This window comes from Typha angustifolia, chromosome 12 (genome assembly GCF_048772165.1).
Source record: "Typha angustifolia cultivar Huaian chromosome 12, ASM4877216v1, whole genome shotgun sequence".
NCBI lineage: Eukaryota > Viridiplantae > Streptophyta > Magnoliopsida > Poales > Typhaceae > Typha > Typha angustifolia.
Window position 1 is genome coordinate 9,174,901 of NC_133250.1, and position 23,919 is coordinate 9,198,819.

The 23,919-nt window shown below is 35.9% G+C and overlaps 2 protein-coding genes across 7 annotated transcripts; one reads left to right on the forward strand and one right to left on the reverse strand.

Annotated features, from left to right (window-relative positions):
• The first annotated feature begins 290 nt into the window (after positions 1-290).
• On the forward strand, positions 291-9,557 carry LOC140771874 (uncharacterized). Of its 2 annotated transcripts, none has more exons than XM_073113653.1 (16): positions 291-420; positions 610-750; positions 1,677-1,787; positions 1,871-1,942; positions 2,027-2,098; positions 2,189-2,425; positions 3,356-3,466; positions 3,543-3,656; positions 3,833-3,952; positions 5,013-5,081; positions 5,264-5,370; positions 6,065-6,148; positions 6,229-6,325; positions 7,727-7,846; positions 8,171-8,355; positions 8,961-9,557. In XM_073113653.1, the coding sequence occupies exons 2-16, from the start codon at positions 649-651 to the stop codon at positions 9,250-9,252; spliced, it is 1,893 nt and encodes a 630-aa protein (XP_072969754.1). In that variant the 5' UTR covers positions 291-420; positions 610-648; the 3' UTR covers positions 9,253-9,557. The 2 variants fall into 2 exon arrangements, with proteins under 2 accessions (XP_072969754.1, XP_072969755.1); XM_073113654.1 differs by having other exon boundaries at positions 313-420; positions 614-750.
• Positions 9,558-9,902: 345 nt separating this feature from the next.
• Positions 9,903-23,869, reverse strand: LOC140772342 (uncharacterized). Of its 5 annotated transcripts, none has more exons than XR_012106285.1 (18): positions 23,491-23,869; positions 23,315-23,396; positions 21,324-21,474; positions 21,085-21,217; positions 20,350-20,809; positions 19,921-20,104; positions 17,323-17,424; positions 16,876-17,211; positions 16,522-16,605; positions 16,279-16,437; positions 15,400-15,483; positions 15,097-15,234; positions 13,918-14,030; positions 11,502-11,640; positions 11,322-11,406; positions 10,922-11,040; positions 10,359-10,481; positions 9,903-10,216 (listed from the first exon to the last, which is right to left on the reverse strand). XR_012106285.1 is itself a non-coding variant. In XM_073114368.1 (18 exons), exons 2-17 carry the CDS (start codon positions 23,522-23,524, stop codon positions 10,940-10,942), a joined length of 2,385 nt encoding a protein of 794 aa, XP_072970469.1. In that variant the 5' UTR covers positions 23,525-23,544; positions 23,768-23,804; the 3' UTR covers positions 9,903-10,481; positions 10,922-10,939. The 5 variants fall into 5 exon arrangements, 3 of the variants coding, with proteins under 3 accessions (XP_072970469.1, XP_072970468.1, XP_072970471.1); XM_073114368.1 differs by having other exon boundaries at positions 9,903-10,481; positions 23,491-23,544; positions 23,768-23,804; XR_012106286.1 differs by having other exon boundaries at positions 9,903-10,481; positions 11,322-11,374.
• Between the last annotated feature and the right edge of the window lie 50 nt (positions 23,870-23,919).

Sequence of the window (23,919 nt, forward strand, 5' to 3'; positions counted from 1 at the left end):
ATCTTCCTATTATAGTATATATATAAATAGCTATCATTCTGTTAGTTAAAGTCTAAATAATTAGAACTAATTATTACCAAATCATTGATGAATAATTTTTATTTTTAAAATCATCGAAGAAAGGTAATTTTTAAAATAATAACAACAATCTCTTTCGAATATTATATTAATTATTTTTTAAAGAATAAAAAAGATCTTGGCTCCAGTGTGTCAGGATCGGGCTCTCTAACAAAGCCATTGCCAATGGGCCGAGCTCGAGCCCGAAGTCATCAAAATTACATTGGGTTAGGTCGGGTTCGGACCGCGTTTACTCACCACCCCTAATAAAGCCCTAGCTTTCCTACTTGTACCCTCCTCTTTCCGCGCTCGACGAAGGCGGCGATCCTCCTCCCCTCTTCTCCTTCTTCCTTTTCCAATCGAGTATGGTCGTCTTTCTCCGCCTTTTTTGTTATGCTATAATATGATCGAGTCTCGTTATTTCGTACTATCTCCTTGTTCCCACTTAGAAATTTCTATGCCTTTGCGCCGTGGTAGTTTAAATTTCGTAAACAATTGATTGATGTGGGTCCTTTTCTTCTACTTGGATGCTGAATTGATGATTTTTGATAGGTAGGGCGTGTAGAGCTCTAGCTAATTTCAAAGAGGAGAATGGGAGTGGAATTGATGAGCAACGACATGGTAGAGGACGGCTACACCAGCGATTCGGAGGCCTTTTCGAAGGTTATAGAAGTCCTGGATGCTGTTCGGATGGTAAGGGGTTGGCACATCGACGAAAATTTTCAACTTGATTGTTGTTTGTGTTAGAGCACCGCTGGATTTATGTTGCAACCCTTTGATATATTTGCTTTATAACTTTAGTGAGAACTTTCACGTAATATCAGTTAAAAGAGTGAAGGAGATTATTGATATATGCATCTTTCTATACTGGTGAGAGTGTCGGTAGAAATTTTTTATCATGAAAAAGATATTTTTATTCCAGATATGGAGTCTTTATTTGCTCGCCAATACTCGTTTTTGAGCAGCAATATATCTCTGAATGAATGCTGACAAAAAGAAAAGGGGCATCCCAATAGACCAATTCACTCGCGCCTATTCAGGGTTTAAGAAGGGAATATGCCTGTGGTGTTACCCTCATTTCTAAAGAGGCTATTTTCAATGCTTAAACCCTGTAGGATCCTGTCCATGCAGGGTTTAGGGAGGGAATATGCACATAGTCTTATCCTTGTTTTGAAAGAGATTGCCTTCAAGACTTAAAACCCATGATATCTCTGAGTCAAGGGTCATACCTTACTGTTACACCAAGTGGCACGCTCTATAGTTTTGTGTATTGAATACTGATATGATGCTCAATCTAAGTATATAAATTTCTCTTACTTCTCTAGTTCATCTGAAGAAGACATGGTTGCTTTCCTGTTCCTAAACTATGTAGTAATCATTGGATTGGGTACATTGACTGGATACTTTTTCTATCATTTGGTTTAACTTTTTATTGCTAAAAGGATTTTAGCTTAGAATTCATGAAGATCTAATAAATCCACTTATGGGATATATATGATGGAGCTTCTTTTTATTATAAAAGCAATTTCTTGTATTTCGATAACTCCTGTAATAATCATAATGCCAATAATTTTATCTTTGAAAAATGCTTATGATTGTGCATGTTGATTTTTCCTAAGGCTCCAAATCTGATACCTGTGAATGACAAAGAGCGATATGATGACCTGCTAAGGATTGTGTACTCAGACCCAAACAAGAAAATAGGTCCTGACGATGAGGCCTTGCTTGTGGTAGGTCATTTTCTAATAGTTTGATTCTGTACTAGTTCTGACTACTCTTTTGACTCTTTACTTTCTTCTTGATTATTTTACAGACAGCTTCGAGGGCACTTTCAGGAGCTGTATCAAAGATAGACACCATATTCCATGGGTTGCTTTTGAATAATGTATATGTCAAATATGGACTTATAGATCTTCTCTCTTTCCCTTGTTGATTATATTCTTATAGCTCATTGAAGTACCTTTTCCAGATATTTGACATGAGCATTTGGAACTATGGGGTGGATGCAAGAAATGCTTTGTTGCACTTAATCACTGCTTTGGTATGAATTTTCACTAACGGATTATTTTTGCACTTTTATCAGCCTGAATTCAGTGTCCAAAAATCTGATAGGTTTTAAAAATAACACCAGGCTGCGGTACCTGACAAGTTTCTAGATGGTTGTTTGCATATGCTTGTTCGCAATTTTCTTCCACCTCAAAAACATCTGGAGTTCATGAGCCAGCCACGTTGGTTGGCAAGAAAGAAAGAAATTCATCATGACCTGCTCATGGCTCTGAATTATATTTCTGATTTGGTACCTCTTGCTCCGATGAAGTTGAAGGAGATAATAGATAGGAATATGCCGAAGTGTAATGATTCGAAAGCTGTAAGTTTCCTTGTTTCTGTTTTCCAAGTTTGTTAGGGAAAAAGCTTTAGCAAATCGTCAATCTATTCTTAGTTCACATGTTCATCCATTCCTTAGGCAAAGCTTTATCAAGTCGATTGACTAACTAATCTTGTTTTACATTTCCATTCATCATTCATGTCTTAGTCCCTACTGAGCAGATTGACACCATCTGAGAACAATAGTATCTTAAGAGACATCTCACATAAATTTTGAAGAAAGTTATACACTCATGTTCTGACTTTTTATTTTGCTGATGGAGCAGTAGTATAAGGAACATATTTCTCCAGAAAAAGAAAATAGTAAGGGAACATTATACATATTATTGGTCAATAATATATATAATATTAATTACATGGTAACATTATATCCAATACAAGGAAAGTAGCCTTTAGTGTGCAAGCCATAACAGAGTATACTGCAGTTCTGCATTTCCTGCAAATTGAAGTATGAGTTTCTTTGATAATTTTGTAAACTTTCATAGCATATCCATTCTAGGAAATAAGTTTTTAGCTTATAGAGAATTGCGGTAGCTTAATGGTGCCTACAAGGATACTGGGCCACCTCGAATGGCGTGAGCTGCATGCGGGGAGACTTGCACGTACGGTTTTCGCCGGGGGGGGGGGGGGGGGGGGGGTGTGTGTTACATACAATATACTCTTTTATTGTGGTATCTTCATTGCTTATACTTTGGCTTTTCCATTTCTTCATTAGAAATTGCTAGCCTTTGTATGCATAGTGCTTGCATTGAAGCTGTGAAATCTAAGGAGCATGGTCTTGCATGCATTGCTCCTATGAAGCTTCTATGTTTATTGTTTCTTTGCATGTGGAGAAGTCAAGTGTCTTGGACATTTCTTAGCAAATCTTTGCAACAATCTCGCCAGTTGTCACCCATTTACATTATTCCTGCAGAAAATTGTAACTTTTGTGGAGTGCATGTTACGTTTGGAAAGTGATGAAATTGGAGACTTTCTTGGAAGCACACTGCTGGCGAAGGTGGTGGATCTACTGACAGACTTGGATGTAAGTTGTCCTATTATTAACTTCAGAAATTCTTATCTTTTTAATAAACTAAACAAGATCTCTTTAAGCACTGTAGGTAAATATATGTTGGGACGACAATCAACATGAGGATCAGAACAAAGGAATATTTGACATGGAGCTGGAAGATTTAGATGAATATGAAGATAAACTTGGAAAAGATGGAGCAAAGGTCTGCTGTAGACACTTCTCAACTTGTCCCATGTTCTTGTCTGCTAGATTTGAGATTATATCGTTTTGGTAGTATAGATTGTCAAAATGAGAGATGCCTAAGTTTTGAATTATTTTAATTTAATTCAATTATTTTTCCTTAGTATATGCACTGAGATGCCTTGACTTTTTTGTAAGCCCTTGGAAGGAGCTAATAGAGTTTTGGGAGTTGATGCTTTTGCTGATAAGCTGGATGGTCTTATGGTGATCGTGTGCGAACATCTCAAATCATGTGCAGATGATGGTCGCTTGTTGAAGGTAAGCTTCTACCGCATATTTAATTATTCTTAAAAAATATTTTTGTGTTATTATCTATGTGTTGTCTCTTTCTCATGCTAGGATAAGTATTTATAGATTGTTATACAATGTGTGAGGGTTTTCGAAGCATTAATTACATGGGGGAAAAGGTTACAGACTTACAGCTAATAGCCCTTTCTACAGGAAAATTGAAATTATCTGATTCCATTGGTGCATCTAATTTCATTTTACTTGTTCATAAAAGACATACGAACTTACTTGAAGTAGATACTTCTGAACCATCATATGGGTGGTTCTGAAGGCTTCATTGATAGCTTAAGGAGTGTTTCAATTGTTTTATTTTTTAATTTTTTTGAGTTTTTTTTCCTGCTTGACACTTCGGAAAATTTGTATTCATAGGATTTTTTTTGAAATAACTAAGAGAAGCAACTTTTTCTCTGATGCTGATTTTTTGAATTTCTAGTCAGTATTCAAGTGGATTGGATGTTTCAAATTTGATCCAAGTTATCATGGGGTAAACCATCCAAATGAGAGTTCCCGATACGTAGTTCATTATGTGGGCACCAATCTCAGCGAATGTAAAGTCATCTATCCGTATTTGATTGGCATTTCTTTTCTCTTTCTTTCTTTTATTTCCTGTTTAAAATCATTAAATTAGAAACAAATTGAAAAGTCACTTGAGTTCTTTTGTTTATTTTGTTCTGGTTAGATACATATACATCTTAAATATACATTTTATCAGGTAAATGGTGTTTTGGTTATCTTTTTATTTCCCTGTGGAATTTGTGGGTTCTTTTTCAGGGTCTTATCTATATTTTCCACAGCAGGTGGTATTCAAGTGGCTTTCTATGTTAAGTGTATCTCCTATTTGGTCTAGTCATATATCATATTTAAGATCATAAAGTAGGGAGGAATCATAATTGGGCTAGACAGAAGGTTTTCTGCTTGGCAGATTAATGAATGTTGACCTGTTGACCCTGATTGACCTGCAGAAGAAATTTACTGCATTTATCTTGTTATATCTTGTATATTTCAATCTTACCTTGCATGTTTGGTGTAGGAATTTGACATGCTTATGGACATCTTTCGGAGGTCTATTCTGAGGCTTCACAAATCAAAGTTCTCTCAGGTTAAACTCAATTGTTCATTTTCTTTGGTACATCATATTCTAAAGAGTTCTCAAACATCTTGTTCCTTTGTTAGATTGAAGTTCTTGCAAAAATTTTTCAGGAAGTGGCTATGATTTGTCATCTTTTTTTATTTGAACTAGTTTTATCATCTGAAGCTTTTACTAGTTTTCTCTCCTTGCAGTTTATTTTGTTCTATGCTTGTTCGTTGGACCCTGAGATCTGTGGTGTCAAGTTTGCTGTTCATCTTACCGAGATTTTTGTTAGCAAAACTGAGGATGCAATTTCCAGGTAATATAACAAATTTCTGAAATTGACATTTTTTAGCTTTAGGATCAAAGTGGATGCTCTATATCTTTGAATTCCTTTTGTTTCATGAACTTGGGTGGTTTGAGATACATTCACTACTGCCATGAGATATAGGACAAGAGAAAGGAAATTCAATTCTCATTAGAGGCTTCTTAGGAGACTAATTAAGATGTAGGTTTGCTGATATTTTATCAGGTGAGTTTTTATAAAAATTGTTTCTCGTGGTAATGTAATATATTTGGAAAATAATATTGAAGATTAATGATGTTAGACAATTGACATTTAGGACAATCATATACTTACCTATACTAAGAATGAAATAACACTAGAGCTTGAAATTTTAAATTGATAGGCGAGATATAAGATAACAGGAAAACCCACCTGTTATACTTGCTACTTGGTTCTCCTGATGATTTGTTTATATCTAGCTATTCAACTCAGTATTTTGTTATTTTAGGACAGCTGTTCGAACTTCCAGTGACATTGACTCATCACAAGTTGGACGCAGAACTATTTGTCTTTGTTCATAAGATTCCACATTATACCATTTGAGATATTAAGTTTATACATTTATTTTGGTTGTGCTTTAAGTCATGCATTGATTTATTTTTCTCCATATAGCCTTATTTGGAACCACCAAATGCATGGTGCATAATTTTGGTTTTCTCTATTGCAGAATGAGTGCTGTTTCATACCTTGGAAGCTATTTGTCCCGGGCAAAGTTCATTTCCCCTTGCGATGTTGTGAGCATAATCAAAAGGTGACTTGGATATCTTCTTCTTCTTCTTTTTAACTCTTCTGTCACTTTTTTTTTTATCACTTATCAAGATCCTCATGCAGATTAGTGGACTGTTGTTTTGACTACTGTCGATTTCAAAACGGTGAGGAAAAAATAAAGAATCCCAAATCTCATCAAGTCTTTTACGCTGGTTGTCAGGTAAAGAATTTATCAGATATGAAGCACTGCTGATGAGCTTAAGATTTTTCTAAAAAGCAAAGCAGATTTCATGTTCCCATCTAATTATCTCGACTCTCAAGTCCCTTTTTTGGTCATCAACAAGTAATGTCCAAGTAAATCAACTGTCTATGGAATAAAAGCTATGGCATTCATCATCAGTTCTATCTTGATGTCCATATTTGCGGTTCTTTTATTTTCTTATTTCTGGTTGTGGCATGACCAAAGTCTCTAGTATACAAAGATGCACCAAAATTTAACCATCCACTAGGTGAATCTTATGTTAGATTGCTGGCAACATGGGCCAATAAGCACAACAAAGCCCAATTTGCCAAAGGATGTTCTTCAGTTCTTGTTGTGGAGACTGAGGAATTCCTACATTGTAGGCATACAGTCTTTCAAACCTTATCTTTGAAGTTGGTTACTTTAGTTGGCTTCAAAGTTAGGCTAAAATGTATATGTTTTTCAGATATGTGAGGTATCAGTTTTCCAGATGTAATCACGAATTTAATGCAGATCTTTGAGGAAAGCCTGACAGATAGACACAACTATACTATTTTGGATTCATGCCTCTATCTGTATACCTGAATATAGTAGGTTGCATTCTATACAGGTTTTCCTTCTCTTATGCATCTTGGTCTATCTAATTGCTGGACTCTCCTATAGTGATTGATGACATGCAATAGTATAACTATCTAAGTAAGAATTTGATGATATCAACTTATCAAGCTTCTAGAGTGTTATGAAATATTTAAACAGTGCAGGACCAACTTGAGAATAATCTCAGAATTTAGGTGTACTTCCACTAAGGTGCTGTGCTAATTTTATGAGGTCATCAATGTTCACAAGGAATTTAGGTGATGGATTCTAATTCTACTGGTCTATCCAACTCTCTTTGGGGAAAACACATGGTCCATGATATGCTAATCACTGTTATGTAATCAATCAGTATAAAGAAACCCTAGTATATGATTGTTGTTTGAGTTAATCTGTTTGCTATGTCAGTTCATACTTTGTGATTTGGTCCCCTCAATTAATCTTTAATGAATATTTATACAAGATGACTTACCATGGTCAAGATCAGATTTTCAAAGTAGCTGTTCCGATGCTTATATATATATATAACATAAAGCTCTTTGATAGCCATCGAATGAAAGGTGTTTCAAGAACATCATCTTTATATAACTTTCCCTGCCGATGATTTTGGAACAAGGCAATATTGTTATATTTATCTTAGGCAAGATCTTTTACTTTGATATTTGAGCTACCTTGTCATCTCACTAACTATATTATTAGCTTGTCAATGTGGTAGTGATTCAGCTTTTCTTGATAACAGTTTAGCCCTTGTGGATTTCTAATTTGTTGTTGTGTTGTCTACTTTAGGCAGTGATGTATGTACTTTGCTATCGCATGAGGTCGATAATGGATACTTCGATCCTCAAGTCGCAGCTTCTTGACATGCCTCTGGGCTTTATCTTGTCTCATCCGTTGGATCCTTTGAAGGTGCATAATAGTTCTGATTTGCTACTTGACAAATGCATTTCAATTTAAATAAAAGTGCCTGAAAATTTAAGGTGTCTGATTTTTTAACTCGGGAGGATTTTGTATTACTATCCATAACACTGTAGCTTCAATGATAGACTAGAGTGTTGGTACAACTTTAGATTGCTATTCTAGACATGTCAAGGGCCTTGCTTCTAATTCATTTTCTAAAAAAGTTATTAATTGTTTCTCCAAAGATGTTTTCCATTTCCTTTTTGCTGATGACAGTTGTGGCTCCTGTTATGTTGATTCTGATTGATATATTGTCTTTGTTGCGCATTACAGGTCTGTTTGCCTTTAATAGTTCAGGAGTTTCTCCGACAAGCTAAGGCTGCTCGAATGTTCAATGGTTCAGTCCCCTCAATCTATGAGAACTCAATTGAGTCTGAATTGTCAAAGGCTTTTGGAGGAACTGAGCGATTGGACATATTCTTCCCTTTTGATCCATATAAACTAAAAGATTCGGACAGGTTTGCAGCAACAGCACCCCAAGCTCATCCATCTACGATACCACATTTTTCTTGCAGATAGTTGGTGTTGTCTATATTTTTTAAAATTAATGCTGGGTTGATCATCACACTTGTTTCTGGGCAACTGCATTCATATCCATAAACTTTTTGTGACACTGAAATTCTCTATCGAAGATGCACATTGTTGGGAATTTTGTGCTGCTTCATTTAGGTTCTCAGTTGACCTTTCTAGTACGAGAACTTCTGACCTTCCTTGACACCTTATCTCCATTTATTTCACACATGGAGATGTTATATTTGTTTTGCAATAAAGATTAAGCAGTTGTCCATTCATTCTCTTTTTGAAGGCATAAATACTTTCTTATTATTTGCTTTTACCATTGTTTTACATATCTAGGGTCCATTCTTTCATAATATTTCTCTTGATGTACCAGCAATCTGTTTTACCTTTTTGAGCTATCTTATATTTGCGATATTTATTACCCTTTTTTTAACATATCCAGGGTCCATTCTTTCATAATATTTCTCTTGATGTACCAGCAATCTGTTTTGCAATAAAGATTGATGCGTTCATGTCACTGAACCATTTCTTTTGAATTTTGAAGGTTTATGCTGCCAAATTTTCAGATGTGGAACCAGGTCACGACAACTTATAGCAACTGCAACAGTGAAGAAGATGATGAAGAGTATGAGGATCTTGATTCCCCTGAATTTGCTGATGATGTAGGGAACTTCGAAGATCTCGATAATCATAACAGTGATGATGATCTGGAGTATTCAATGAACAAGATGTCAATTACTCCAACGCCTACCTTCCAGTATCCTCGGGCTTCCAACTTAAGAATCCCTTCTCAAATGCCTGCCAGGATTAGACCGTCTGTTAGTCCTCCATACTAGCCTCCATTTTCCAGGTTTGTATACAATTACACTCAACATACAGATGCCCGGTAAATGCTGGGAAACAGTGTGGAGGCAATGGAGCATTTGTTTGAACGGAGGAGCTCCGATCCTACTATTTTGTGTCATTAAAAGTATCTACCGTTATGCATTTTGTTCCATAGATCAACTTGTAAGTAGAAGACAGTAGAGAGTTTTGATACGAAGTATATTTTTGTTGAAATGTATACAAGCTAGTTATCATTTGTTGTAAAATGATTTGTGATTCAGTGGAAATCAAGCTTTTCCCATGGTTTCCCTTTGCATTTCTCTTCCCTTAATGTTGGAATCAGTTGGCTTGCTCTCTCTATATTTGTACTACTACAACAACAGTATTGTGCTCTTCTCAGTACCTATACACATGTGAACTCCAGTTAGAAAGGAAATATTTCGGCTTTTTCCTTAGTATCTTACATGGCAAAATTATGAATTAACAATTATTTTATTTTACTCTTATAATACTCATCCCCGTTTTAGGTATATTACACTATTTCTGCCATAAGGAAATACGTAGCACTACTACTCAGGGAATTGACATCTCCCAGAGAGAAAAGCATTAGTGGACTGGAAAAGGTCAATATATAATTTTATAAGGCCATGAAACATACGCTCTCATTTCAAGTTAACCTTAAAATACAAAGAAACATGGCCTCCAGGCGGGTTAGAATAAATACATGCCATTCATGTTAAGAATTGCAATACAATCGTGGTTGTATTCACAGATAGCTAATAATGCCTGGTAACCTTAACTATGCACAAGCTGAGTCCTTTAAGATATTCTCGCAACCATCTCGGGCAAGGTAGCAATTTCTGTCACAATAGGAAAAAAGCAGGGGAAGAAAAAGTCGATCTGCCTTTTAATTGATAAAAACATCAATATCTTTATCCAAGCTGCTTGATTGCATTTCCGTAACTGTAATCCAACCTGGAATAGTCTTGAGATCAGAATGCCTTGTAGCTCTCATCATTGACAGTTGAAAGGAAACCATTTACAAGATTACAGCAAAAGAGGATCTTCTAATGGGCATGTTCTGACAATTAGAATGTTAAATTAAACTTGGAATAACCTAAAGATCAGAATGCTGCAGCACTCAGAGATATTCAAGGCTCTGAGAATTGCCATTTGAAGGTCCTATGCACTCCAGAATAAAGAACTCGTGGTGTCTGCATCTGAGAGTCCACCACTAAATCTGCAGACAAAATAGTAACTAAGATTCACCATCAAATCAAAATTCTTTCTTACTGGTGATCCTCACGGACAACTTAGCAAAGCTATTTATATGAATATAACGCGCATAGATTCAAGGAAGTGCAATACGAAATTGAGCTGCAGGCAAATACTTCCAAGTTCTAGCTATGGAGTCATTAGCAGCTTGCATAGATCATGGAGAGCATTGCAGTAATTTTCTGGTTTAAACTCTACCAACAATCAGAGACGTCAAATTAGATAGTCCATAACTTCCTGAATAGAACATAACAGAATTTTCCAACATAAGAAATATGTGATGAGGAACCAGTGATCATGTTATGGGGACACAGTATCAAGAATTTTAGGAACCAAGAATGTGTCTGTAGAGAGAGAGAGAGAGAGAGAGAGAGAGAGAGAGAGAGAGAGGTAAAAATTGCATACCTGGCATACAGCAATTTCTTATAATTTCTTACAACTCCTTGCAGGTCCCCTACGCAGCCTCTTCAAGGTAGGCCGAGGCATGTCATCTTCGGTTTGGGAAGAGTCCTCTCCACAATCATCTAAAGCATAAACTTGGTAGATGTGAGTACAAGAAGCAACATTGTTCATAGTATGACAAACTATCTTCAGCAGCATGTGTATGCACTGTGCGAATCTATGGAAAATAGCCAGTTTTGTGAGAAAATCATGAAATTGCTACCAGCATTATAATTGAAAAAACACTGTATCAGCATTCAGGAATCTATTGGACTTCCAACTTCTCTAACATAGAAAGGTTTCATCCACCTTCTCATCGCAGCTGCTATTTGGAGCATTTTTCAAGCAAAACTAACATGCTTACCATCTGATATTGCCTCCCAATTTGCTGGGGTAATACTCGCGGACTGCTTTGCACTGTCAAAATTGAATGCAGAGCTATTGGCTTTCTGAGAAATACAAAATCAATTAAGCTATTAATGAGCCAGATGTCCAGATTGCTTAGCATTAATTAGTAAATACTGCTTTGGTAACTTATTTTCACCTTTGATGTCGTTTCTTGTTGATTTATGGTCTGCTCTGTGTCATAACCAGACCTTTTTGCAGCTACCGTAATTACCCCACGTCCAACTTGTTGCTCAGGAGCCTCACATTTTCCATGAAATGGCGGCATATAACAAAACCTAACCAAAGGGAACTAGACGGATAAAAATAGTATAACAAGAGGGAAAGATAATGGAAACTACCACAAGAACATGACCATGAGAAAACAATATGGAAGTCCAAATTCTCTTTTATGCTTCATTATGTCTTTACTTAGATTTCCCGTATTGGATTGTCATAAAAGATGCCTAAATATTCATATAGAAAAGATAATAATATTCCAACATTACAAATCAAGACGTTAACTCTAATAAAGATCTTCATAATAGAGGAAATGTCTAATTTCACTTAAACCTCTTGAACTATCACCATATTCCACGTATGTTCTTTGAACTATTTTTTTACCACATTCATCCCTTGAACCACTTTTCTTTTCTTTTTTTCGTTTAGAGGTCTCTATAGTTTTTTTCTTTAGTTTTAGGGGGTATATATAAATATTTTTCTTAGTTTAAAAGATGTTATGTATAATAAAAAAGTTTAAATAGTATATATAAAAGACAATGATAATTCATGGGGTCTAAGTAGACTTAACACTAAAGAAAAATCTTCTTTTAAAATATTTTCCATGAAAATGAAACATGAAGACTTGTCTCTTGTTTACTTCAAAAGGTGTGGAAGAAATTGCACACTGCACAAACTCACAAAGGGTATTTTTTTTCTTATGCTTTTATAGAATATGCAACTATTCCATATTCCTACCTAACTTCCACCCCACCTTTTTTAATGTTTCCAAATGAAGAAGGAAAATCTTGACTCATTAATTTAATACTGGAAGCAAAGCCATGTGGAACCTAATTAAGGTGGAAGGAAGGAATGTTGGCCACAGAATGAAGCATAAACGGACAGCACTCAGCATAGCAGCAGGCTATCTTGATCGGCATTGAGCTCTGGTTCATTATGCTCAGCAGCCTCAACAAGACCTAAAGTTTAATGTCCTTTGAAGTTCCAACTATGCCAAGAAATACTCTGTTTATTGTTCATACTATGTGCCATGAGAAAGCAAATAGTTCTCCATTTTCAGGTATCGCAAAGAGAAATTGCCTTTTTTCCCTCCTTTCTTGTTTCTCATTTGCAGAGTGAAGAAAGTAGCTTTTTTTTTTTGTGTCAGCTACCCTTATTTCTGGGGAAACCCAAAGAGCCAAATTACTACAAATAGAGGATAACACACGAGACATCTTTTGAGATGTAAAAATGTCAAACAGAGATCACATAATGCACTAGACGCTGAGCAAAAATATTATAAGGTGCTCAAAATGGGTAGACAAAGGGCAAAACTGGTTCAGAAGTACTGAGGATTAATGTGGTTGTATCCAATTTGAGTATAGACAATGTAAGTTTAGTTACAAGCAAAAAGGCTGACAAGGATCAATATACATCCAACAAACTAGATGTGGCTCAGTAATTAAATTGCTGTGATTCTGTTAGACTCATATATTAAAAAAAAAATTCATGCTGCCCAATTCTTCAGGTGCCTTCTTCTGGTACTTTCTCATATAGTTCAAAATTGTTGGAAATAGGCTCCCATCATGATGACAAGAAGATGATAATTAGCCATCATATATGCCCCCAACATACTACTGTTCCAGTCTGAAGTACAATTAGAGTATTGTTCCAATTTCTAAGAAGATGTTAGATATTTAAAGCTTAGAAGAGAAAACATGAAATAATCTAGTCAGGTTGACAGGACTGAAATCACTACAAGCTTTTATTTGTATTGTACCATTAACATCAAAAGGATTCATTCTTAATTTTTGGAAAATATTATTCCATTCAAGATTGGACTAAAATTGGTGATACATCATTAAAAAGTCATCATACTGATCATCCATGAGCAATGGAAACAAATGGTTGTGAGGTTGGAGTTCAAAACAACCTATGATCTATCTATTACTCCTTAATGTCTAGCCAATATGTCAACCATCTCTGAGAAATAGACATTATGTTTTAGAGAACTTCTACTTATCTCTTGAAATATCAATAGGGTGAAACTTCCAGAAAACATAATTTAATTATATTTAGATTTGCAATAATGGACTCTAGTGTTCACTCCATTATAACAAAATATGCATAGGCTATAAAAAAATACGTACTCAGTTTTATATGCTAAATCGAAATACTAAATGCAATTAAATTGCAACAGCCCTGATGACGATGTGCAAGCAGTTTATATAATCTAAGTATCTAACAAATAAATGATTTTGAGTTCATCAAATCAACCTTCTCTTAAATCTTAAAATATAGATTAGCATTACAAAAGCAATCTATATAGAGCGGGAAAAGAAATGAATATGACATACCATTCTAGAGGCAAACTGCCACTGTTAAAATCTGGACTCAATATCCTCCATTTCCGACATTTGTTACACTGTACCCACTCATGATCTGGCTTATAGAGTTCATTCCCCTTTTTCTGGATCAATATTCATTTGTCAGAACAAATATTTTTGAGCTAATTTCAACCACCATAGTAAAATTAATTCCATCCTCCAACTCAGACTGAAGAAGAAAATAGGATTATATTGCAGCATCAGCTAGCAACTAATATGTACAACAAGATCCATAAATAGCAAGCTTTCTTAAAACATTCTATTGTGAGCTACAAGAATAATTTAATTATATATTTCATCCTAAAGCTGCAAATTTGCTGGGATAGGCCCATAATTAAGAAGGATGGACTTGTCCTAGGTCAGCAAAGTCAACTCAGAAGTGATCATGTCATATTATGGGTGAACCAGGGCTTCCTCATGGACTTGTTGCCACCACCACCATCATGCCTTACTCTCTCTCACCCACACAAGTCCTCCAATGTAAGGCTAAGACATGCCCCCCACCATTTGACATGGGTTTGCTACTATACCGGCATGTAGTGCCTCTTTATGTGTCAAAGTATCAAAAATCAAATGTAAGTTTTCTACAACACTTCGATAGCAATTAGGAACTTACAAAAGATCCCATAGAGACTTCAAATAGCAATAGATTACATATTCTGCTAGGAAACAAAGAGGGAAAAGGGAAAGGGAGAGAGAGGAGGGAAAAGAGAGAGAGAGAGCTCGTTGCTGCAACAATTGTTGCTGCAGCCATAGCTGGACAGAGGAATAAGGAGGAGAATTCTATCTTATCACCTCCTCCTAGCCCCTCTCAACTTGGCAGGGGTCACGGTGATGACAAGCATCCATCAACATTGCCTCTCTTTCTTTTTCAATTCATTACCCCTCTCTATCCCTACCTCCCTCTTTCCTTTCCTGAGAGGCATGATGCTTACGCTAGGCAGCACTGTCCAACCATCTGCTAAATCCTTGTTTAAGCTCGTAAGTTCACAATTCAACCACTATCACACTACTGTATATGCCAAAGAATCTTTGAACCACAAATGGCAATAGGTATATAAAGATACTATAGCTTGACAAATAAATTATGATTTCAGTACTTGATATGTTTGTATTAATATCTCCATGCAGCTGTCCTTGAAAACTTACCAAGTTAAGCGTATCAAAATTGTTATCCCAATATTCATCTGCCTTGTTACCCAACCATTCTTCCAATTTAGCATATGCTTCACAATCTTGAAATCCTTGTTTGTTGTTGAGTACCCATACATTACCATTTCCAACATCCTGCAAAGGATACATGAGAAGCTGATCCATATATAGTAGAAAATTTTGCAAGATAACCTAAATACCAAAAGACATTTGTTTGGCACTTGCCAACAAAAAAACTTTTAGGTATTTTAAATACTTCTATTGAAAGAACACTGAAGGTTTCACTAGGAAAAAGCATACCATTAGACTTGTAACATCTACAACTCCTATGACTCCACGTCCCATGTCTGCATTGTGTATCTGTCCCCCAACTCGTTTGTAAGCCTGCAAAAGGATAAGTTCATGTCACGGGAACATAAAGAGTAGACATCACGAGAAAAAGTAGTTTATGGAAACAACACATGAAGCTACAACAGTAAATATGATATCACATCAGTATACTGACAAAGGGCCTGCTTTCACGTATGGATTTCATAATTCATTCACTTTGCTAATAGTTTCCAGTTAATTTAAGCACAAAATTTGGAAATATATTTACACACAGAAGGTTTCCAGTATAAACCACAGGAGAAAAGCTGAACAAGCACGAAGCTAATGTATTTAGAACATCACCAATAATTTATAACTTAACATCAAGAGGATTAACAACTTCTAAACATTACCAACAAATTATAACTTGTTCACAAATATAGAAACTGTGGAAACTATATCAAGTAACTGTATGATATCTGACCAAATATACAGGTGTTACTGAATCAACTGCAATATCTTCAAAATAGATACTATCCAAATTTTGGATTTTCCCATAATAAGTTCAAACTGAAAAATGGAAATATGAGTTCTTGCCAGATCCACTCAGCACTTACAGAGCATGATGGTAAACCATAAACCCATTTGAAAGTATGGAATGTTTTTCTACATTTACTCCTTCGGTTCCTACTTTCAACTACAACAAGTATCTGTTCCTTTTCGGAGATAAGCACAGTTTTGGATTTCTCTGCATTCTATTTTCCCTTAACTGACGATGTTGCATTTACCGAACATGACCTAGAGACAAATAATTATCAAAATCTAAAGCAACAGAAAGTAATTGTGCTCATCGACACCAATTAGGCTCACCTCAATCAAGCGGCCATGCCAGTACAAAAATATCCCACAGTTCATTCGTTCCCACTCTACCTTACTCCTTCCAAGTGTTAAATGAACAGCTTTTCCCATTATATGATCTGATATTATAGCAGTTTTATTAAGTGACTTGGCCAATGGCCGGCTTTTTACCTGCCAAAAAGTAAAATAAGTAATCATATTCAGAGTTGATATTTTGGCTAAAGAAATGTGAGACAGACTGATAACATTCTTTACCAGAGAACCTTGGACATAAATCTTCATACGTGGATCTAAAAAGATCACTTCCAAGTAAGATTGAAGAGAATAGTCTAACGGTACCTATAGACCCATCAATTGATGACATAGAGAGAATCTGATCAATACTCTGATAAAAGAAAATTATCCTCCAGAAATATGAAATAGAGAAAATCACTTTCTAAAGAAGAAAAAAAAGAAAGATGCCAACACGAATGGGATGGAGTGGTTATATTAGTATATGCAAAGCTGACAGTCAACATTACTTGATGATTGCATCTTTTTGTAGATTAATATAGAGAAAAGAAGTCAGCCAACATAGAAAACATTCCATAATAATTATAGATAGAGAACCTTCTGGCTAATTTGTCCTGGACGTGATCTTACTCTCCTAGACCGGATTAGTATGTCGCCACGGGCATGGTAATGAGTATTTCCAACAGTTTTCCCAGAATCCCATTCCAAACTGTAATCTGAACCCCATTCATCCAAATTCCATATGTAGATCTGCGTTCCGGTTCCTGTTTCACCAAACAATCCCAGCTTTTGACCAATAAAATACTCATTAAAAGGAGAGAATTCCTTGATAGCCTTCAAATTATAGTCTGCATGGGTCTCTGATTGGATATTTAAATCTGTTTCCATATATTGTCCTTGCTTACAATATGTGACAACAGGAATCTCAAGATTCTGTATCAGATAGAAAGATCACTCTATTATTATAGTGCAAAAATGAATAAAATCAAGAGCCAATAAATAGTCTGAATTGCAGTAATGGGAAGAACAAATTTTCATGTTTACTTCTTTATTTTCATTATAAGATTGGGACAACAAAGCTACAGATCTGGAGCTGATTGTTTGGGTAAGAACAACTGCATCTCTTCCAAGTTTCATAGTGCCAGTCTGCAAAATAACATAAAGACTAAGTTAGGGTTGCAGAATCAAGTCGATGGTGACAAAAAAGGATGGCCAAGCCTCCAAGGTTCCCCTGCGCGTAAAGTAGATTACTAGTTCTGAGTTCTGACCAAGCCATAGGTTAATCAAGACATGCTAGATATTGCAGCATGAGATTGGAAACAACTATAGGACATCAAATTCCCCATTTTCCTTATGAAAAGAATATTGTTATTGTGGTAGAAATCCTTAGATGAGACACGATCAAACTCATATTGTGAAGATACAGGTTGATATACATCAAGAGATATATGCATGCCATAACAGCAACCTAATAAAATTCCTACTAGACATAACAAATGACAAAAATTATAAGTATTAGATAAAAGTAAGCGTTAAATAAATTTCACTTTCCTATACTTATGCTCAAAATTATTTTACATTTATATACTTTAAAAAATCTCAAATCAATCTATGTACTTATAATTAAAGTGAAACCGTCAGTTTTTTTGTCAAAATTAATGGAGTATGCCAAATTGAGCAAAATGCCCCCTCGTATTTATTAGGCAAAACAGATGATTTTTTTATCTGATTTTTTTAACCCATATTTATCTTATTCCTAGATGTGATCTAACTATTAAACTTCATAAAAACTTAGGTTTAATAAAATTTACTATATAGTTAACACAATCTAAAAATTAAGAGAAGAAAATATGTGGATTTTCTTTAAAGAGAAAAAAAATACTTATATAAGAGGACATTTTTGTCCATAAAAAAATTAAAAATAGGCAAAATTAAGGCCCCCATTCAACTTTAAAATATTTTGAGAGCTCCCTGTCAATTTGGATAAACGGTCTCATCTTAATCGTAAGCATGGATGGCCTATGGCACTTGCCAGCCATGCCACAAGAAAGGAAGAAAAAAAGAGGAGGAAGACTACTCATCTTCACTTGTCGTCATCGCTCGCCGCCATCATCGCTTGTAGTTCACTGCTGGAGAGCTCCGTCAATGAAGGCACCATCATGTCGCATCCCCGTGCAGGATTGCGGCGCTTCGGCTCCTTTAATGATGGAGCTCTCTGGCACGACGGGCAACGACAACGATGGCGAGGTCGACAGTGACGGAAGATCAATGATGAGTGGATTGCCTTGCCCTAAGGAGAGGTGTCTTGTAGCATCCCTCGTGCCACATGTCGATACATCGCCGACACGGTAAATGTCGACTAGCACACCTTGCGCTAGTCGACACAACCATCGTTAGTTGTAAGTAAATGTGATCATCGAGCGAATCGGGCTGAGTTCATGCCAGGTTTGAGCCGAGCTTTTCAGGCCAAAAGAGCTTAAATATTTATTCACGACCCGACCCACCAATCACTCGAGCCGGGCTAGAATATTCTAGCCCATTACCGCCCACTAGCCTAGTAGATATTAGGCTTGGGTTGGGTATAATGGGTCTAACATAATAGGTTAAATATAAAAAATATTATATTTTATTAAGCCGAGTTTAATAGGCTTATATGAAGATATTTTAATTATCTTTCATGAGAATAAACTTATATATTGATATATAATTTACTAAATATCTAATATGGGACTAAAAAAATTATCTGAATATGCATGCATTATGGGTTGGGCCATAGATAAGAGTAGTGGATCAGACTTTCGAGCCGGACCGAGGGAGCAAAGGCTTAGCTCATGCAGCCTACTACCATCTCGAGCTCGGGTCGGACCGGGCCTAAATCGGGCTCGGGCCGAACTTAGCCTGGTTAAAACCGGACGGGTTCGAGCCTAATGATCATGTCTAGTTGTAAGCATAGGGACTGATTTGAAACTTTTTGAATTATAAAGAGTAAAGTAATTTTAAGCATAAATACATAAGAGTAAAATAAATTTAACCCTAAAATTAAATATATCAGGCCAACCCAGCAACTTAATTAAATGCATTTAAAAGAATGACATGAAAGGTACACCAAATTTGGAGTAAAATATTTCATTGCCTTCATTCCAAATACAGATTGTTAATTAGCAGAATCATAATTACCCCCTAATAACAAGAACATAGAACTCAAGATTAACAGCTGAAGAACAACTACAAATACCAGATAGGGATATGCAGAATAACACGTTTCAATCCTCAACATCAGGAAACATGCTTATAGATGAGCATTCGCATGTGGATTCCTGCATCTTAGGAAATTCTTCCATGGCAAGCAATACTTAAGGTAACATACCACATGATCAAGGAAGTTATGCATGCAAAGACTATGTCACAGCACATGAATACTGAACAGGATCATTAAGCAGAACAAAAGGGCTAGCAAATAACTTTTTGCAGCTAAATTTCCATATTTACTTATCAGACATCAATATTCATTGAGCCAAAGGAGCAGCAGTCAGAAGCATTGTAGGTACTTCTAGTACACAGTATATTCAGCTTAGCAAAAGGCAGTGTGTATGCTACATAATAAAACCTATCAGAAGAAGGCTATTTAATAAACATATTTACTTTAAATCCAATGCCAAATCTTCCAATACGATTTGCTTCTTCTTCATTTGGCTGTTTGTGACCAAAAGAAAGCATTCTCATAATTTCAATGTGAGACATGCCATGTCCATCATCAATGACTGATAATACAGGAATTTTCTTTCCTGCTTTCTTGGAGTATAGACACTCAATGGAAATATCCAACCTGCAGAATGACACAAATAAATTTATTAGCAAAAGTAGAACATACCTTGCCTAGTAGGATGATAAATTTCATTAGAAAAGGACGGCTTTAGTTAATTCTTATAAAATCAAGAGAAATACTATACATAAAAGGCCAAAGTAAATCAGTGATAACAGGAAAGATTCATTAAATATATTTAAGAACAATTCAAACGAGGTGCAATTTAGAAGTGAAAGACACTAGTTGCTGCATGAGGAAAAGTATACCTAGATGCATTAGCATCCCTGGAATTGTCAACAAGCTCAGCAATTGCTCCAAAAATCCATCCAGCATGAGTCTGACTTAGGGTTCTTAGGTAACTAGGATCTGTCCTCACATAATTCCTCTCAAGGACATCAAGCTTTTTAACTGATGTTGGATGAGAACTGCTAGGACTATTCTCAATAGATTCACAAGGAAAGGGATCGACAGCTGCATGATGAAGCTTTGAAGTGCAAAGGCCATCATCATTATGGAGAGAACCAATTACCTTAGAATTTGAAAACCCAGTGTCAGAAATCTCTTCTCCCAAATTATGAGCATAATATCTAGGGTGCATAACCATCTCTGCAGGTGATGGCAATTTCCTTGGGTTCGAGGAGCAATCAACATGTTCCAACCGTCTGCTTTTGCAAGGATTCTGAATATATTTTTTTTTGGAGATTGGAGAATCATTATGTAGTTGACCTGAGGGACATAAACCAAGTTACAAGTATTTACAGTCTTGCAGTTACCATTGAAATGTTCTTTTAAAATGTCTAAAAAAAGGCATGGATAAACTTAGCAGATCTCTAGTACAATAAAGCAAAATATCAACTATAAAGCAACAATAGACATGCCTATTTCAAGTTTAAATGACTAAAAACTTACTCCATAACAGCATTGAACAAGAAGTCAAGAATGCAAAAGTACAACAATTCATGCCTAGGACCTGATTTTCAGAGAAACGATAAATCTCTCACCAGATGTTGCCATCTCCTGTTCATTAAATGTGAAGGTTGTCTTTCCCATCTCATAGATAATTACAGCATGTGAAAATTCAGGGTCTGGAGCAAGTATGTAAAACTTGCAAAACTCAAAGTTCACGATTCCAGCCTTCAAAAACATATGAATCTTGATAAAGCTAATGGATAAATTATTTTATACGCCAGGGTTAACAATTAGACGTAAAAATAAGATATTCCCAATAAATAAAACTTACCACTTTATGCTTCCGAAGGAATTGTGAAAAGGTTACCCACTCCTTGGCCTGATGAGAATTTTCAGGCTCTGGATATATCTGGAATTGTGGAAAACCAGAATTGCAATATGTCTTGCTTTCTCGAAATTTAGTTATAGGCCAAACTGAAGGGCTGTAGAACTATGAAAGAATCAGCAAGCTGTTCTATCAAAAACAATAAACTACAAGAAGTCAAGAACATCATTGCAGCAAATAAATAGTACATATATCTTGATACATGTGTCTGTGACGACTTCTATAGGGTCCTACCATCACCCTCTTACAGTACCCTCCAGAAAAGGAACTCTTGAGTATACACAAGATAGCCTTACAAAAAAAACCACAACACATGAATGGGCGGTATAAAACTATAAATATCCCAAATGGTGAATTTGCCTGAGCAGCCAATTCACCTAAGCATGTCAATAACCTAATTTGAATGTTTTATGTAGTCTGGATATATATTACTAAATTATTTTCTCTACTTGTCCTTCATATGTTGTCTTCACTATTTTCACCTCAAAAGTGACAATATATCTGGATTATGCCTAAGTATGATTAAGCCGAATTGTGCCATTTTCTATCTTTCTCTCCTATTTTGCATAAACTAACCATCTTGAGTTCAGCAGCAATCTTAATCTTTACTGTTTTCTTGCCAGGACAACACTTTTAAGCAAAATTTACATCAATATTCATCAGGTCACTGTCACTGCAGTCCAATTTCCAAGAATATATGTCTAAATAACCTCCAAAGGCCCTCTTCACAATTGTAGATATGAAAAAAATCTTAGCTCGGGCATTGTGGATCCTTATGTCTGTTGCATTACCATGTCTTTAATCTTCACCTACAACCTGCTCCATTCGCTACCCCCTGATTACTACTATGTTGGCTCTAAAATAGCATTTCATCATCTTCACTCCAAGTTATCTTGGTGTGATGGTCCTATTCTCATTAGATTTTTAGGTAGTTTCAGTTTCTTCTTTAACTTTGCTATTCCAATATCCACTCTGCCCTTTCAAGTGTAAATGTCTTTGCTTCTTTCCTCATGTGATACTATCTTTATTCTGATTTGAAATGGTTGTACTTATTATCCTCTTGTTTTAATATAGTTTCTTGCCAGTATCCACCATGTTTTTTTTTAAAATTTTACAGGACATTTCACCACATCTGCTTCGAAAGCTACAGGTAGATAGAACATTCATGATGTTTCAGATTTCCTTGATGGTCCATCCAAAAGTATGTGACATCGGCTGCTCATGGCTTTGCCAAATTTTCTAATGCTAGTAGTTGCAACTCTAAATTCAAAAACAAGATTCAGAGGACTGAAGGAGAAAAAGTATTAATATATAATGTCATGCTTTAAACATCTTTTTGTGAAAACATGAGAAAACTTACATAATTCAACCTTCTTAAGTTGTTTCAGGTTAGATCATGAGAGAAGGTTCGAGGATATAAATGCCCTCAGCAATTAGCATATAGACATGGTTCCCAACCTTCTCATTTGATGAGCCAGCAAATAAGTTAGGATATCAATAAAAGATACATACATAGAACAAAGAAAAAGAGAACCGAATATGGCAAAAAAAAATCCATATTAATAACACTACAAAGGCAGAAAAAGAATAGCGTATAGAGCTCATCTTGTGGCTCTTGAACTGTTGAATTATACCGACAACGAAAGACCAAGAATAAAGATTCTGAGAGATGTCATCCCCCTTCACTACCCCTCGAGCTCAAGTTATTTTAGTATCAAAATAGATCACCCGCATAACCAAATAAAACACAGTTACACTTATCATTATTAGCTATCATAGGAAATCTCAAGAAAATAATATTTTTACACCAAAGTGTGTCACTTGCACTGGTTCTTATCAACATTTTCCAGTAGTTGACCTATTAAGATTCGTGATACTAGCTCCAATAAATGACGACATGCGAAAATTTAACAAACTAGAACAAGCATATAACTTACACTTCAAATGGAAGATTCCAAGACTTCGTGCGACATATGGGCTTATTATCTTTCCGCAGATAGATATGCCGCATCTGCCCATCTATAAAACCCCAAACAAATCTCCATTACACCGCCTCTTTAAGAAAAGTACAAAAGAACAAAAAGTACATTAAAAAAAAACAGCAGCTTTTCACCTTCAACAACAGGAGGCTCGTTCAAATTTAACATTCCACACTCAATTCCTTCACCTGTCATCACCAAATTAGTGTATCAAACTGCGTAAACTTCTTGCCTTATAAACCCACTCCACTCAACAGCGGAAAGCTAAAAGAGAAATCGAGTTCAAAAGATGAGATAAAACCCTAGGAACCAAGAAAACCCCCTAGAACGCGAATTCCATAACGAAATCAAGAGAAACATGGAAAAGAAAAGAAGAACTTCATGTGATCCACGACAAAAGGCGAAGTGAACCAAATGCGATTTTGGAGTCGAGAACAGGAAAAGGAGTCGAGAGTTTCGTCTTCTCGCAACCAGGAAGGAAAGAAAGAGAGAAGAGAGAGAGCGAGAGAGAGAGAGGACGGAGGAGAAAGGCCGGGAGAACGGAAACAGTAAACACGAGGGTG

Bases quoted from the DNA above. Each gene is read 5' to 3' on its own strand.
- LOC140772342 (XM_073114367.1), bottom strand. From the start codon at position 23,551: ATGACAGGTGAAGGAATTGAGTGTGGAATGTTAAATTTGAACGAGCCT. The intron at 16,438-16,521 runs GTAAAGAATGTT...ACTTTTTGGCAG, and splicing joins TTTATGTCCAAGGTTCTCTG to GTAAAAAGCCGGCCATTGGC. The intron at 11,407-11,501 runs GTGAAAATAAGT...TGTATTTCTCAG, and splicing joins AACAAGAAACGACATCAAAG to AAAGCCAATAGCTCTGCATT.
- LOC140771874 (XM_073113653.1), top strand. From the start codon at position 649: ATGGGAGTGGAATTGATGAGCAACGACATGGTAGAGGACGGCTACACC. The intron at 3,467-3,542 runs GTAAGTTGTCCT...TAAGCACTGTAG, and splicing joins ATCTACTGACAGACTTGGAT to GTAAATATATGTTGGGACGA. The intron at 5,082-5,263 runs GTTAAACTCAAT...CTCTCCTTGCAG, and splicing joins ACAAATCAAAGTTCTCTCAG to TTTATTTTGTTCTATGCTTG.